We start from the raw sequence: 15,546 nt of genomic DNA, 5'->3' as shown, positions 1-15,546 counted from the left end.
CCACTGCCCTCCAGCCTGGGTGACAGCATGAGACCCTGTCAGTAAAAATAAAATTTAAAAAAAATCCGTTCACAGATTCTAAAAATACCCTTATATCAGTCTTTTCCAATGCTGAGATTATTTCTGGCAGGCAGATTGTAGTATAATTCATTTGCCTCCTCTTCGGATGTGTTGATCTTAAGAATGTTGGTGATAAAACATAAATGCTAAAATCTAGTTTTTATCTTGTAACTATTTCAAATACGCTATGAGACTGCCTCTCTGCATCCATTAAAGTACAGAAAAAAAAAAGAAGACTGCCTATCTAACAGAAATTGCTCATACCTTAGGTCAGGGGTATCTGCACTCCACGTTCACGGCAGCACTGCTCACAACAGCCAAGATGTGGAAGCAACCTAAATGCCCATCAACAGATGAGTGGATAAAGAAATGTGGTGGCTCACGCCTGTAATCCCAGCACTTTGGGAGGTTGAGTTGGGGAGGATCACATGAGGCCAGGAGTTCAACACCAGCCTGGCCGACATGATGAAACCCCATCTCTACTAAAAAAACAAAAAGTTAGCTAGGAGTGGTGGTAGGCACCTGTAATCCCAGTTTCTCAGGCTGAGGCAGGAGAATTGCTTGAACTCGGGAGGTGGAGGTTGCAGTGAGCTGAAACTGAGCCACTGCACTCCAGCCTGGGCAATAGAGCGAGACTCCATCTCAAAAAAAAAAGTGGTATATATATACACAATGGAATACTGTTTAGCCATAAAAACAAACGAAATCCTGTCATTTAAATGACTTAGGTTGGGCCAGGTGCGGTGGCTCACGTCTGTAATCCCAGCACTTTGGGAGGCCGAGAAGGTGGAACACAAGGTCAGAAGTTCAAGACCAGCCTGGCCAATATGGTGAAACCCCGTCTCTATTAAAAATACAAAATTTAGCTGGGCATGGTGGCGCACGCCTATAGTCCCAGCTACTCAGGAGGCTGAGGCAGGAGAATCACTTGAACCTGAAAGGCAGAGGTTGCAGTGAGCCAAGATCACGCCACTGCACTCCAGCCTGGGTGACAGAGACAGAAAAATAAAAAATAAAAATAAAAATAAATAAATAAATAACTTCAGTTGAGCTAGATACATTGCTAACATTAAATTTCTCATTCCTTTTTTTTTTTTTTTTTTTTTGAGACGGAACCTCACTCTGTTACCCAAGCTGGAGTGCAGTGGTACGATCTCAGCTCACTGCAACCTCCGCCTCCCGGGTTCAAGCAATTCTCCTGCCTCAGCCTCCCAAGTAGCTGGGATTACAGGCGCGTGACACCACGCCCAGCTAATTTTTTGTATTTTTAGTAGAGAGGGGGTTTTGTCATGTTGGCCAGGCTGGTCTCGAACCCCTGATCTCAAGTGATCCACCTGCCTCAGGCTCCCAAAGTGCTGGGATTACAGGCATGAGCCACCACACCCAGCCGAAATTTCTTATTGTTGGATTGCATATGGAACGATAAGGTGGTGGGATACAATCGGTGTCAGGTGTCTAGGTACTGTAATCCTATGAGCTAAAATACATTTAGACATAAAATAATGTTTAATTGTTATCACATCCTTTAGTTCCCTGACATTTTCCAATTTAGCATCTATTCACTGTTGCCTTTTCACTAGGCAAGTTGATGTGCAGCCATGAACATGAAAAGGAGGAGAAAATTTAATATTTTGATTCTTAGATTTGAAGTCAACCTCCCAAGGGTCATTTTAGGTTTCTACTTGGCAGGCAGCAGCTCAGAAGCAACTATACCTTTCTCAGTTTTGCTCTGGACAGCCCAGCCTGAGGGAGAAAGCACGCATTGATAAAGAACATAACCAAACCTCACCCAACTTCTCTTTTCAGCACCCTAATTAAAAAGGCTAAATGAGGTGGCTCTTCCCCGCTCATGAAAATCGTCTCTGAAGTAACACTGAAACCTGTTAACAAAGGGGCATTTATTCAGCACAATAGAACTTTGATATCTGCAATGCTTAAAAAAATACATGCCCATTCCTGAGGAAATTAACTTGCCAGGTTCAGTTTAAAGCGATGACTGTTCCTTCCTTATTTTACTCCTGTAAAATAAAAAGAAACCAAGGAAACATATTTTTTCTTTAATATTAAAAATATCTTTTATTGACTGAAGCTGATCAATTCTTTTAGAGAAGACACAGAGGCATATAGTATAAGCTTTAAAAAATTAAATTACTTTACAAGTTAAAATGGAAGTGTTTTAGTCTTTAAGATTTTTAAAAATGCATCTAAAACTTGATCTTCCAGCAAACTTTTGTTTGCGTCAGTAGGTGGGACTACTATAGACCCAGGAAGATGGGGCTCTGCTCAGCTTGGGAAAGAAGGACCTCGAGCTATTTTCCAGTTACATTTTATATTTTATATCAAAGCACCTTATGTCTATTTACACAGCAAAGTCAAGAGCTAAAACCATGAGAGAATACTATTTCTCATATATTTTGAGCTGACTCTGATAACCTATTGTTTATAATTTAAATGTATGCACAGATTTTTTAAAAATCAGATAGTTAAAACAGCACTTTCTATGCAGGGGTTCTTTCTCTATTTGATGTTCACGTTTTTAAAGAGCTTCTCTAGCATTTAACTGTAGTCTGTATCTTTACAGAGAAGACTTTTTCATTCTTAGCATAATTCCAAGTTTCTATATGTACAATAAGGTCTACTTTCTTACACATGAAAATATTTCTTCAGCACAAAAATGGTTAACTTGAAAATAAAGTGTAGATGTTTAAAAATTAACTTTCTAGTTCTGCTCCCAGCTGGAATTAAGTGCTGTTTATGAAGAACTACAATCCTCTTTCAGTTTTACGGTTAAGTATTCATTCAGTATTGGTGTCTGCTTTCTGCCTTCCACATAGATGAGAAATCTGCTTTTGGATGAAGAAAACACGACGTTAATAAAATACAATCAATTAACATTGGAGAGCATGCTATAAGCTCCCGGCGTCTAAAATATTAACTGTACATCCTGATTTTCATCAACATCAGGACATGCAAAATACTATAAATGTGAAAACTCAGCAGAGAGTGAAGGGAGAGAAGAGGAGGGATGGGGGCGGGCATGGTGTTGCTCAGGCTCCCTGCTTCCCCAGTCTTTGAAATGCTGATGATATGCTTACCTTGAAAAGATCTGAAATGCCTGTACCCTTTAGCTTATCAAACTGGGTTCTAAGGAAACCACATATGAAATGCAGGTTTGATAGAAGTAAACACAAATCCAGAAAGTGCTTACTGGGTCAATAAACGTTTTTATGAAGATTTTACCCCACGTAAAACTTTTTTTTTTTTTTTGAGATGGAGTTTCGTTCTTGTCACCCAGGCTGGAATGCAGTGGCCAAATCTCCACTCATTGCAACCGCTGCCTCCCAGGTTCAAGCCATTCTCCTGCATCAGCCTCCCCAGTAGCTGGGATTACAGGCACGAGCCTCCATGCCCGGCTAATTTTTTTTTTTTTTTTTTTTTTTTAGTAGAGACAGGGTTTCGCCATGTTGGCCAGGATGGTCTCAAACTCCTGACCTCAGGCGATCCGCCCACCTCGGCCTCCCAAAGTGCTGAGATTACAGGTGTGAGCCACCGCACCCAGCTACCCTATGTAAAACTTTTATAAAGCTCTACTCCACATAAAGACTTCTTGGCCAGGCGTGGTAGGTCACGCCTCTAATCCCAGCAGTTTGGGAGGCCAAGGCAGGCGGATCACTTAAGCTCAGGAGTTCGAGACCAGCTGGCCAACATGGCGAAACCCTGTCTCTACTAAAAATACAAAAAGAAAAAATTAGCCGGGCGTGGTGGCACATGCCTGTAATCCCAGCTACTTGGGAGGCTGAAGCAGGAGAATCGCTTGAACCCGGGAGGCGGAGGTTGCAGTGAGCTGAGATCACACCACTGCACTCCAGCCTGGGAGACAAGAGCGAAACTCTGTCTCAAAAAATAATAATAATAACAAAAAATTAGCCAGGCATGGTGATGCGCACCTGTAATCCCAGCTGCTTGGGAGACTAAGGCAGGAGAATTGCTTGAACCCGGGAGGTGGAGGTTGCAGTGAGCTGAGATTGCACCACTGCACTCCAGCCTGGGAGACAGAGCAAGCCTCCATCTCAAAAACAAACAAACAAACAAAAAACTTCTATCCGGACAGACAGATGAAATGCTGAAACATTAATTCTGATTTTCTTTCAGCTATAATTTTCTTTTTTTTTTTTTGAGACTGAGTTTCACTCTTGTTGCCCAGGCTGGTGTGCAATGGCACAATCTTGGCTCACTGCAACCTCTGCCTCCCGGATTCAAGTGATCCTCTTGCCTCAGCCTCCTGAGTAGCTGGGATTACAGACATGCACCACCACACCCAGCTAATTTTTTGTATTTTTAGTAGAGACAGGGTTTCACCATGTTGGCCAGGCTGGTCTCAAACTCCCGACCTCAGGTGATCTGCCTGCCTCGGCCTCCCAGTGCTAGGATTACAGGTGTGAGCCACCATGCCTGGCCCATATACCACATTTTCTTTATCCATTAGTTGATTGATGGGCATCTGCACTGGTTCCGTATTTTTGCAATTGCAAATTGTGCTGCTATAAACGTGTGTACACGTGTCTTTTTCATATAATGACTACTTTTCCTCCACGTAGATACCCAGTAGTGGGATTGTTGGATCAAATCGGAGTTCTACTTTTAGTTCTTTAAGGATAACCTCCACACTGTTTTCCATAGTGGTTATACTAGTTTAAATTCCCACCAGCAGTGTAAAAGTGTTCCCTTTTTACCACATCCACGCCAACATCTATTATTTCTTGATTTTTAAATTATGGCCATTCTTGCATGAGTAAGGTGGTACTGCATTGTGGTTTTTCTGTTTGTTTTTTTGTTTGTTTGTTTGTTTTGAGACAGAGTCTCACTATTGTCGCCCGGCTGGAGTGCAATGGTATGATCTTGGCTCATTGCAACCTCCGCCTCCCAGGTTCCAGAAATTCTCCTACCTCAGCCTCCCGAGTAGCTGGGATTACAGGTGCCCGCCACCATGCCTGGCTAATTTTTGTATTTTTAGTAGAAACGGGGTTTCACCATGTTGGCCAGGCTTGTCTCGAACTCCTGGCCTCAAGTGATCCACCCGCCTTGGCCAACCAAAGTGCTGGGATTATAGGCATGAGCCACTGCACCTGGCCCGTACTGTGGTTTTGATTTGCATTCCCCTGATAATTAGTGATGTTGAGCGTCTTTTCATATTAGATTCTGATTTTTAAAGCTGTGTCTATGTATTCACTTCCCTAGATTTAAAATTCTAGGTATTGAGAATAATAACTGTTTTTTTTTTTGAGACGGAGTCTTGCTCTGTTGCCCAGGCTAGAGTGCAGTGGTGCCATCTTGGCTCACTGCAACCTCAGCCTCCTGGGTTCAAGTGATTCTCCTGCCTCAGCCTCCCAAGTAGCTGGAATTACAGGCGCCCACTACCGTGCCTGGCTAATTTTTGTATTTTTAGTAGAGACAGATCAGGCTGGTCTCAAACTCCTGACCTTGTGATCCACCTGCCTCAGCCTCCCAAAGTGATGGGATTACAGGTGTGAGCCACCGCGCCTGGCCTTTTTATTTTTATTTTTTTTATTTTTTTTATTTTATTATTATTATTTTTTTTTGAGACGGAGTCTCGCTCTGTCGCCCAGGCTGGAGTGCAGTGGCGCGATCTCGGCTCACTGCAAGCTCTGCCTCCCGGGTTCACGCCATTCTCCTGCCTCAGCCTCTCCGAGTAGCTGGGACTACAGGCGCCCGCCACCACGCCCGGCTAATTTTTTTTGTATTTTTAGTAGAGACGGGGTTTCACCATGTTAGCCAGGATGGTCTCGATCTCCTGACCTCGTGATCCGCCCGCCTCGGCCTCCCAAAGTGCTGGGATTACAAGCGTGAGCCACCGCGCCCGGCCGGCCTTTTTATTTTTTAAGAGACAAGGTCTCACTGTGTTCCCAGGCTGGAGTGCAGGAGAACTTTTTGATCTGCATTTCTTTGCAAGTAATTGACATTTTATTCTGATTAAATTTAGAAGGTATGCATAAATCGGTCAAGCAAAAGAGAAAGTATTACAAGTCAAACAAATACATGGTCTTGACTCAACATTATCGATGTTCCCAAGTTACTTATTAAATATTAATTGAGATATAAGGTGAGATAAGCAAAGGTGACTTACCCGTGATCACGATGAATACTGAAGTTGCCTTTTGTTTCTTTCAATAACTGACAAAGGTATTTTTTTGAGCTGACTCTTCTGGGACCTCTGACTTCTAGAAAACAACTCCCAGATTAGTATCCAGGATAGAGAAACTAGAAAATTCTTAAGAAGACTCAACACAAATATAGCAGAAATGCCTTTAAAAGACGTTAGATGAGGCTGGGTGCGGTGGCTCAGGCCTACAATCCCAGCACTTTGGGAGGCCAGGGCGGGCGGATCACTTAAGATCAGGAATTCAGGCGGGGCGCGGTGGCTCACGCTTGTAATCCCAGCACTTTGGGAGGCCGAGGCGGGCGGATCACGAGGTCAGGAGATCAAGACCACGGTGAAACCCCGTCTCTACTAAAAAATACAAAAAATTAGCCGGGCGCGGTGGCGGGCGCCTGTAGTCCCAGCTACTCGGAGAGGCTGAGGCAGGAGAATGGCTTGAACCCGGGAGGCAGAGCTTGCAGTGAGCCGAGATCGCGCCACTGCACTCCAGCCTGGGCGACAGAGCGAGACTCCGTCTCAAAAAAAAAAAAAAAAAAAAAAAAGATCAGGAATTCAAGAGCAGCCTGGCCAGTATGGTGAAACCTCATCTCTACCAAAAATACAAAAATTAGGTGGGCATGGCCAGGAGTGGTGGCTCATGCCTGTAATCCCAGCACTTTGGGAGACCGAGGCGGGCGGATCACGAGGTCAGGAGATCGAGACCATCCTGGCTAACACGGTGAAACCTCGTCTCTACTAAAAATACAAAAAATTAGCCGGGCGTGGTGGCGGGCGCCTGTAGTCCCAGCTACTCGGAAGGCTGAGGCAGGAGAATGGTGTGAACCCGGGAGGCGGAGCTTGCAGTGAGCCGAGATCGCGCCACTGCACTCCAGCCTGGGAGACAGAGCGAGACCCCGCCTAAAAAAAAAAAAAAAAAATTAGGTGGACATAGTGGCACCCACCTGTAATTCCAGCTACTCGGGAAGCTGAGGTGGGAGAATTGCTTGAACCCAGGAGGTGGAAGTTGCAGTAAGCCAAGATCACGCCACTGCACTCCAGCCTGGGCGACAGAGTGAGACCCCATCTCAAAAAAAAAAACAAACAAAAAAAGACATTAGATGAAGAGATATCTGCACTCCACTCCATGTTCACTGCAGCCAAGATGCGGAAGCAACATAAGTGCCTGTCAGCAGATGAGTGGATCAGGAAAACATAGTATATACGCACAATGGAATACTATTTAGCCATAAAAACAAACAAAATGCTGTCATTTGCAACAGCGTGGATGAGCCTAGGGGACATTAGGCTATGTGAAAGAAGCCAGGCACAGAAAGACAAATGCTGCCTGATCTCACTTATATGTCTCTACTAAAACCCTGTCTCTACTAAAAATACAAAAATTAGCTGGGCGTGGTGGTGGGCGCCTGTAGTCCCCGCGACTCAGGAGGCTGAAAGGCAGGAGAATCACTTCAACCTGGGAGGTGGAGTTTGCAGTGAGCCAAGATCGCGCCACTGCACTCCAGCCTGGTGACAGAGTGACAGTCTGTCTCAAAAAAAAAAAAGATAAATAAATAAATAATGTAGCGTGTGTGTGTGTGTGTGTGTGTATGTGTGTGCATTTAATTTATAGAGACAGGGTCTCCCATTGTTGCCCATTCTTGGCTTCATGTGATACTCCCGCCTCAGCCTCCCAAAGGGCTAGGATTACAGGTATAATCCATTGTGCCCAGCCAATAATAATGTACGATATATTTCAAAATTGTTAAATGAACAGATTCTAAATCTTTCCACTACAAAGACATGGAAGTATGTGAGGTGATAGATACAGCTGGTTTAGTCATTCCACTACGTTATATACATAACATTGCACTATACACTATAAATATATACAATTATTATTTGTCAATTTAAAAACGACCTTAGTGGCTGCGCACAGTGGCTCACGCCTGCAATCCCCGCACTTTGGGAAGCTGAGGTGGGAGGATCTCTTGAGCCCAGGAGTTTGAGACCAGCCTGGGCAACACAGGGAGACAAAAAATATACTTAAATTAGCCAGGCGTGGTGACACACACCCGTAGTCCCAGATATTCAGGAGGCTGAAGTGGGAGGACCGCTGGAGCCTGGGAGTTTGAGGCAGAAGTGAGCCATGATCGTGCCACTGCACTCTAGCCTGAGCGACAGAGTGAGACCCTGTCTCAGAAAAAAAAAAATAAATAAGACCTTAGGGAATGAATAAAATATAATGAAGTGACCGCATACAATTGCCATCCATCCATCCAACAAAGGCTTCTTGACTTCCCATTCATGTGTGGGGTCCCCTTTGTCTCTAATTTGGAAGGACTTCTCTGTCTGCTTTACCATGTGTGTTACAGCTAAATGCTGGCCATCAACTAATGCCCAGATATAACTGGCTCATTGTCAGTCCTAACACAAGCACCCATCCAGTGAGCCCTAAGTGAGCACTGTTGAAAACAGTGGTCAGTAGTTAAGCATCAGCAACTCTAAGTGCTGCGGTGCCTTGTTAGCCTTGTTAGGTGTCTGCGTGGGGAAAAGAGGAAGGAGGGGAGTGGAGAGGTAAGGGGGGCGGAATGAAGGGGAGATGATGCCTGGAAAGACTCCGGTGCATTCCGTGGTGACCCCTGGCTTGCAGGTGAGCCCACCTGCTCACCTCCTCCTGCCTGTGTGGCCTGCATTCCAGCCACGCGGGGATCCCTCACAGTTCCTCAGGGGCACCCAGGGGTGCTTCCAGGCCTCTGTGCTTTTACTCATGCTGCTTCCTCTCTATGCAAATTGCCCATGTATTTTACCATCTGATTTTTTTTTTTTTTTTTTTTTGAGACAGAGTCTCGCTCTGTTGCCCAGGCTGGAGTGCAGTGGCGCAATCTCGGCTAGCTGCAACCTCCACCACTTGGGTTCAAGCGATTCTACTGCCTCAGCCTCTCGAGTAGCTGGGATTACAGGCACGCCACCATGCCCGGGTAATTTTTGTATTTTTGGTAAAGAGGGGTTTTAACCATGTTGGCCAGGCTGGTCTGGAACTCCTGCCCTCAGGTGATATGCCTGCCTGGGCCTCCCAAAGGGCTGGGATTATAGGCGTGAACCACCGTGCTTTGCTACCATGCTATGTATTTTCTCTTATTCATTTAAAAACTTCATTCTAAAAGGGTTCTGCGGGCTTTATCAGCCTGCCACGAGAAAGGCCAAGAGCCCCGACAGGTAAACACCAACCATCTCAAGCCAGCAATCAGAACGGCCAGGCCCGCGCAGCAGGCACAACTCCAAGCTCAGTTTATGGTAGGGTCTGCTCCCCATTCCTACCCTCGAGGCAAGGAGGAAGCCCGCCATGAGGCAATGTGTTCAGCTGTGCTTCCTCTTACTCTCGCTCCTTTTTTCTCTTTTGTCTATTTTTAAATTATTGGAGTTTTTCTTGAATAGTTTAAGAGTCAAAATAATAAAAACAGGTATAAACTGAGAAGTCCCACTTCTGCCTCATCCCTCATGCCTCCAATTGGTAAAATTTATATCATCTTTCCACTGTGTCTTTGTGCAAATATATATTATTTCCATCCTCTTTCTTTTCTTCGTCTTCTTTTTTTTTTTTTTTTTTTTTGAGACAGGATCTTGCTGTATCGCTCAGGCTGGAATACATTTGCTCAATCACAGCTCACTGCAGCCTCAAATTCCTGGGCTCAAGTGATCCTCCTGTCCCAGCCTCCCGAGTGCCTGGGACTACAAGTGTGCACCACCATGCCCCACTAATGTTTTTAAAAACCTTTTGGCCGGGCGCGGTGGCTCAAGCCTGTAATCCCAGCACTTTGGGAGGCCGAGGCGGGCGGATCACGAGGTCAGGAGATCGAGACCATCCTGGCTAACACGGTGAAACCCCGTCTCTACTAAAAATACAAAAAATTAGCCGGGCGTGTTGGCGGGCGCCTGTAGTCCCAGCTACTCGGGAGGCTGAGGCAGGAGAATGGCGTGAACCCGGGAGCCGGAGCTTGCAGTGAGCCGAGATCGCGCCACTGCACTCCAGCCTGGGCAACAGAGCGAGACTCCGTCTCAAAAAAAAAAAAAATAAAAAAAAAAAATAAAAACCTTTTTTTGTAGAGACAGGGCCTAGCTATGTTGCCCAGGCTGGTCTCGAACTCCTGGGCTCAAGCAATCCTCCACCTTGGCCTCCCAAAGTGGTGGGATTACAGGTGTGAGCCACCGCCCCTGGGCATCTCCTTACGTATATGGAATGCCATATGAACCTTCAGTATCTTGTACGTTTCTCACTTAGCAATATATCTGAAAATATTTCCACATCCTAGAGCACCTCATTCTGTTCTATGGCTGCTCAGAACTCCACCGTGTGGGCGGATCACAGCTTATTCCCTCGGTTCCCTTTTGCTGGACACTGGGTGGCCTCCTATCATTTGCTATTGTAAAGAAATGCTGCAAAGAAACACGTGTGCCTATGCCATTTCATACACATGCAGAAGTATTCGTGGGAGAGATTCCCAAAGTGACACTGCATCATCAAAGCGTCAGTTCTTCGGTGATTTTTTAGAAAACATTGCCAATTTCCCCACCAGGAGGACTGAATCATTTCGTGCTCCCTGGCAACGTGGGAGAGTGCCTGTCTCACAGCAAGTCTCTGAATTACGACCCTTGTCTGTAGTGACAGATGGCAAAGCCCTGGAGAAGCAGATACGCTGCTCAGAACTTTACCCTGCTTCCTTATTGCAGAAATTAAGAATTTTTAAACAAAATTATTTGCTTTTTCGGTACCTATCTGTACTCAGTACAAAGGCATGGGGGGAGGAGTTTGTAAAGCGTGTTGCCAGGTAAATCCCTGTTATTTAAATTCTGTCTTCCCAATATCTCTAGAATCAGTTAATGCACCAGAAAATGTATGATATCTGGAGCCAACAGTTTTTCCAATTAGATGATTTTCTGATTCTAGCTGTAGTTTGTTGACTAAAGAGATTCGGTCATTTTTCCCTTCCTGTAAAATGTAAGGTTGGAATTAGATATCTCTTCTGGTTCTTTCTAGCTCAAACACTCTCAAAAAAATATATTTTTTGAGACAGGGTCTTGCTCTGTTGCCCAGGCTGGAGTGCAATGGTGTGATCATGGCTCACTGTAGCCTCGAACTCCTGGGCTCAAAGTCATGATCCTCCTACCTCAGCCTCCTGAGTAGCTGGAACTATAGGCGTGAGCCACTACACTTGGCTAATTTTTATTTTTTAGCAATGGGGTCTCACTATCTTGCCCAGGCTGGTCTCGAACTCCCAGGCTCAAGCAATCCTCCTGTGTGGTCTTCCCAAAGAGCTAGGATTACAGGTGTGAGTCACTGCTCCCAGCTAATTTTATTTTATTTTTCTTAGACAGTGTCCCACTCTATGGCCCAAGCTGGAGTGCAGTGGTGTGATCATAGCTCACTGTAGCCTTGACCTCATGCTCAAGCAATCCTACCGCCTCAACCTCCCAAGTACGCAGGACTACAGTCGTAGGTCACCACGTCCAGCTAATTTTTTTTTTTTTTTTTGAGACAGAGTCTCGCTATGTTGCCCAGGCTAGAGTGCAGTGGCACGATCTCGGCTCACTGCAAGCTCCGCCTCCTGGGTTCACGCCATTCTCCTGCCTCAGCCTTCCAAGTAGCCGGGACTACAGGCGCTCACCACCATGCCTGGCTAATTTTTTTGTATTTTTAGTGGAGACGGGGTTTCACCGTGTTAGACAGGATGGTCTCGATCTCCTGACCTCGTGATCCGCCCACCTTGGCCTCCCAAAGTGCTGGGATTACAGGCGTGAGCCACCACGCCCGGCCACATCCAGCTAATTTTTGAATTTTTTGTAGAGACAAAGTCTTGGTATGTTGCCCCAGCAGAACTTGAACTCCTGCCCTCAAGTGATCCTCCCACCTCAGCCTCCCAAAGTGCTGGGATTATAGGTGTGAGCCACTGCACCTGGCCAGCTTTGTCTTTTTTCTGCATGTTCCTATCAGTTCCATTCAAAGTAGGCCCTGAGGCCCTCTGTGGCAGGTGCTGGGTGCTGCAGCCAGGGTGCCAAGGTGGAGAAGGGTCCTGAGGCGCTCACAGTAAGCAGGAGTCATGGACGCAGTCGCCTGTTGGGTACCTGACGTGCACTCTGATGGAGACAGATACACACACACACACGTGCAGGCACACACACACAGAGCCACACTAGCAGGACAAAAATGAGGGAGGGATTAATTATATCTCAGGAATTTGACATAAAACCCTAACGAAGAGAAGAGGTTGAGAGAACAACCTGAAGCCACAAGGACAAGGAGGAGACATCTGTTGCTATAATGCTTGTTAGGAAAATATGAATTTGGGCCGGGCACAGTGGCTCATGCCTGTAATCCCAGCACATTGGGAGGCCAAGTTGGGAGGATCACTTGAGGTCAGGAGTTTGAGACCAGCCTGGCCAACATGGTGAAACTCTGTGTCTACTAAAAATACAAAAAATTAACCAGGCATGGTGGCTCACACCTGTAATCCCAGCTACTCAGGAGGCTGAGGCAGGAGAATCGCTTGAACCTGGGAAGTGGAGGAAAGAGTGAAACTCCATCTCAAAAATAAAATACAAATAAAAAAATAGGCCAGGCATGGTGGCTTATGCCTGTAATCCCAGCACTTTGGGAGGCCGAGGTGGGTCGATCACAAGGTCAGGGGATCGAGACCATCCTGGCTAGCACGGTGAAACCCCGTCTCTACTAAAAATACAAAAAAAAAAAAAAAAATTAGCCAGGCGTGGTGGCAGGCGCCTGTAGTCCCAGCTACTTGGGAGGCTGAGGCAGGAGAATAGTGTGAACCCGGGAGGCGGAGCTTGCAGTGAGCCAAGATCATACCACTGCACTCCAGCCTGGGTGACAGAGCAAGACTCTGTCTCAAAACAATAAATAAATAAATAAAATTAAAAAATAAAAATAAACTGGCATGTAATCTTTATTCCATCAAAGTTCATGGATCTCATGAATTCTATTCAACAAGTTCTGATTAAAATTATCTGTCCAACAAATCCATAGAGACAGAAAGTAGATTGTGGTAAACAGTGGCTGTGGATGTGGGGTCTCCTTTTGGGGTGATTAAAATATTCTAGAACTAGATAGGGGTAGTGGCTGCACGATTTTATGAATATGATTTTAAAAAACCACCGAATCGTACACTTTAGAAGGGTGAATTGTATGTAAATAATAAAATGTGGGCCGGGCGCGGTGGCTCAAGCCTGTAATCCCAGCACTTTGGGAGGCCGAGGCGGGCGGATCACGAGGTCAGGAGATCGAGACCATCCTGGTTAACATGGTGAAACCCCGTCTCTACTAAAAATACAAAAAAAAATTAGCCGGGCGTGGTGGCTCACGCCTGTAGTCCCAGCTACTCGGAGAGGCTGAGGCAGGAGAATGGCGTGAACCTGGGAGGCGGAGCTTGCAGTGAGCCGAGATCGTGCCACTGCACTCCAGCCTGGGTGACAGAGCAAGACTCCATCTCAAAAAATAAATAAATAAATAAATAAATAAATAAATAAATAAAATGTGAATTCTGTCTCTCTCTCTTTTTGATATAGGGTCTTACTCTGTCACCCACACTGGAGTGCAGTGGCAAGATCACGGCTCTCTACAGTCTTGACCTCCCAGGATCAAGTGATCCTCCCACCTCAGCCTCCTGAGTAGCTGGGAATACAGGTGCATGGCAGTGTGTCTAGCTAATTAAAAAAATATTTTTTTGTAGAGGTGGGGTTTCCCAATGTTGCCCAAGGTGGTCTCAAACTCCTTGGCTCAAGTGATCCATCTGCTTTGGCCTCCCAAAGTGCTGGGATTACAGGTGTTAGCCACCATGGCTGGCCTATATCTCAATTAAAAAATATATATTTTAAAGAAATAGCCAAAGAATGACCGGAAAAGTCATAAAGGTTCTCCCCAGACACAGGGGAAGAAGCAGCCTCACTGCATACATTTAAAGGGATAGCTAAGCACCAAAATAGTTTTGTCATTAAAAACCTTCCTCTGAGCACCTCTGCCCGGCCGCCCCGTCGGGAAGAAGTGAGGAGCGCCTATGCCCGGCCGCCCCGTCCGGGAAGAAGTGAGGAGCGCCTCTGCCCGGCCGCCCCGTCTGGGAGGTGAGGAGCGCCTCTACCCGGCCACCCATCATCTGGAAAGTGAGGAGCGCCTCTGCCCGGCTGCCCCATCTGGGAAGTGAGGAGTGCCTCTGCCCGGCCACCCATCGTCTGGGAAGTGAGGAGCGCCTCTGCCCGGCCACCTATCGTCTGGGAAGAAGTGAGGAGCGTCTCTGCCTGGCCGCCCCGTCTGGGAAGTGAGGAGCTCCTCTGCCCGGACGCCCCGTGTCTGGGTAGAAGTGAGGAGCTCCTCTGCCTGGCCGCTCCGTCTGGGAGGTCTACCACGGAGGCCAGAAGCAATGTGGGGGCTGGACGTGGTGGCTCACGCCTGTGGTCCCAGCACTCTGGGGGGCGAGGCGGGTTGATCACTTCGGGCTGGGAGTTCAAGACCAGTCTGGCCAACTTGGCGAAACATGAAGAATACAACAGACAAACCAACCAACCAACTCAGTGACAACAAAACAGGTCTACCCTGGAGTCATACTCTAATTTTTTCTGTTTTCCTCCCTTTCTGATCCTTTATCCCACTTTCTTTTTCTTCCTCTTCCTTCTCCCTCTTCTTTGTCAAATAGAGGATTGAGTTATTATCACTGATCCATATAAAGTCCCTCTCTCATTTATTTTAACTCCCACCCCCCATTTCTATTCCCCGACTTCCCATGTGCAACCTTCCTAATATGTTTGATACGCATCTTTTTGTTTGTATGTATTTTTGGAGAATGTTTATTGTTTTTGTATGCAAAAAAAATTAATTAAAAAAAAATAATACCTCTAAAAAAAAAAAAAAAAAAAAAAAAATCCTAGTAAGATTGTTCACAAATGTTATGTACATTCTTGAGTCAAATTCTGAAATAATCTTTTTTTGTTTAAAGAAATTAAACAGGCCGGGTGCAGTGGCTCACGCTTGCTTGTAATCCCAGCACTTTGGGAGGCCGAGGTGGGCGAATCACGAGGTCAGGAGATCGAGACCACGGTGAAACCCCGTCTCTACTAAAAATACAAAAAATTAGCCGGGCGTGGTGGCGGGTGCCTGTAGTCCCAGCTACTCGGAGAGGCTGAGGCAGGAGAATGGCGTGACCCCGGGAGGCGGAGCTTGCAGTGAGCCGAGATCGCGCCACTGCACTCCAGCCTGGGCAACAGAGCGAGACTCCGTCTCAAAAAACAAACAAACAAACAAACAAAAAAAAGAAATTAAACAGTTTTTG

The 15,546-nt window shown here is 46.1% G+C and overlaps 1 protein-coding gene across 1 annotated transcript in view; it reads right to left on the bottom strand.

Annotated features, from left to right (window-relative positions):
• Positions 1 to 2,115: 2,115 nt before the first annotated feature.
• The window catches only part of CCDC62 (coiled-coil domain containing 62), a 55,700-nt gene continuing 42,269 nt past the window's right edge, over positions 2,116 to 15,546 (bottom strand). The window contains 3 exon segments of the mRNA XM_055237982.2: positions 2,116 to 2,903; positions 6,206 to 6,272; positions 6,275 to 6,299. Coding sequence (XP_055093957.1) covers positions 2,813 to 2,903; positions 6,206 to 6,272; positions 6,275 to 6,299 — 183 coding nt within the window. The 3' untranslated portion in view covers positions 2,116 to 2,812.

The sequence above is a fragment of the Symphalangus syndactylus genome, chromosome 13 (assembly GCF_028878055.3).
Source record: "Symphalangus syndactylus isolate Jambi chromosome 13, NHGRI_mSymSyn1-v2.1_pri, whole genome shotgun sequence".
Taxonomy (NCBI): domain Eukaryota; kingdom Metazoa; phylum Chordata; class Mammalia; order Primates; family Hylobatidae; genus Symphalangus; species Symphalangus syndactylus.
The sequence above is the reverse complement of the archived record's forward strand: the minus strand, read 5'-3'. Positions and strand labels throughout refer to the sequence as shown.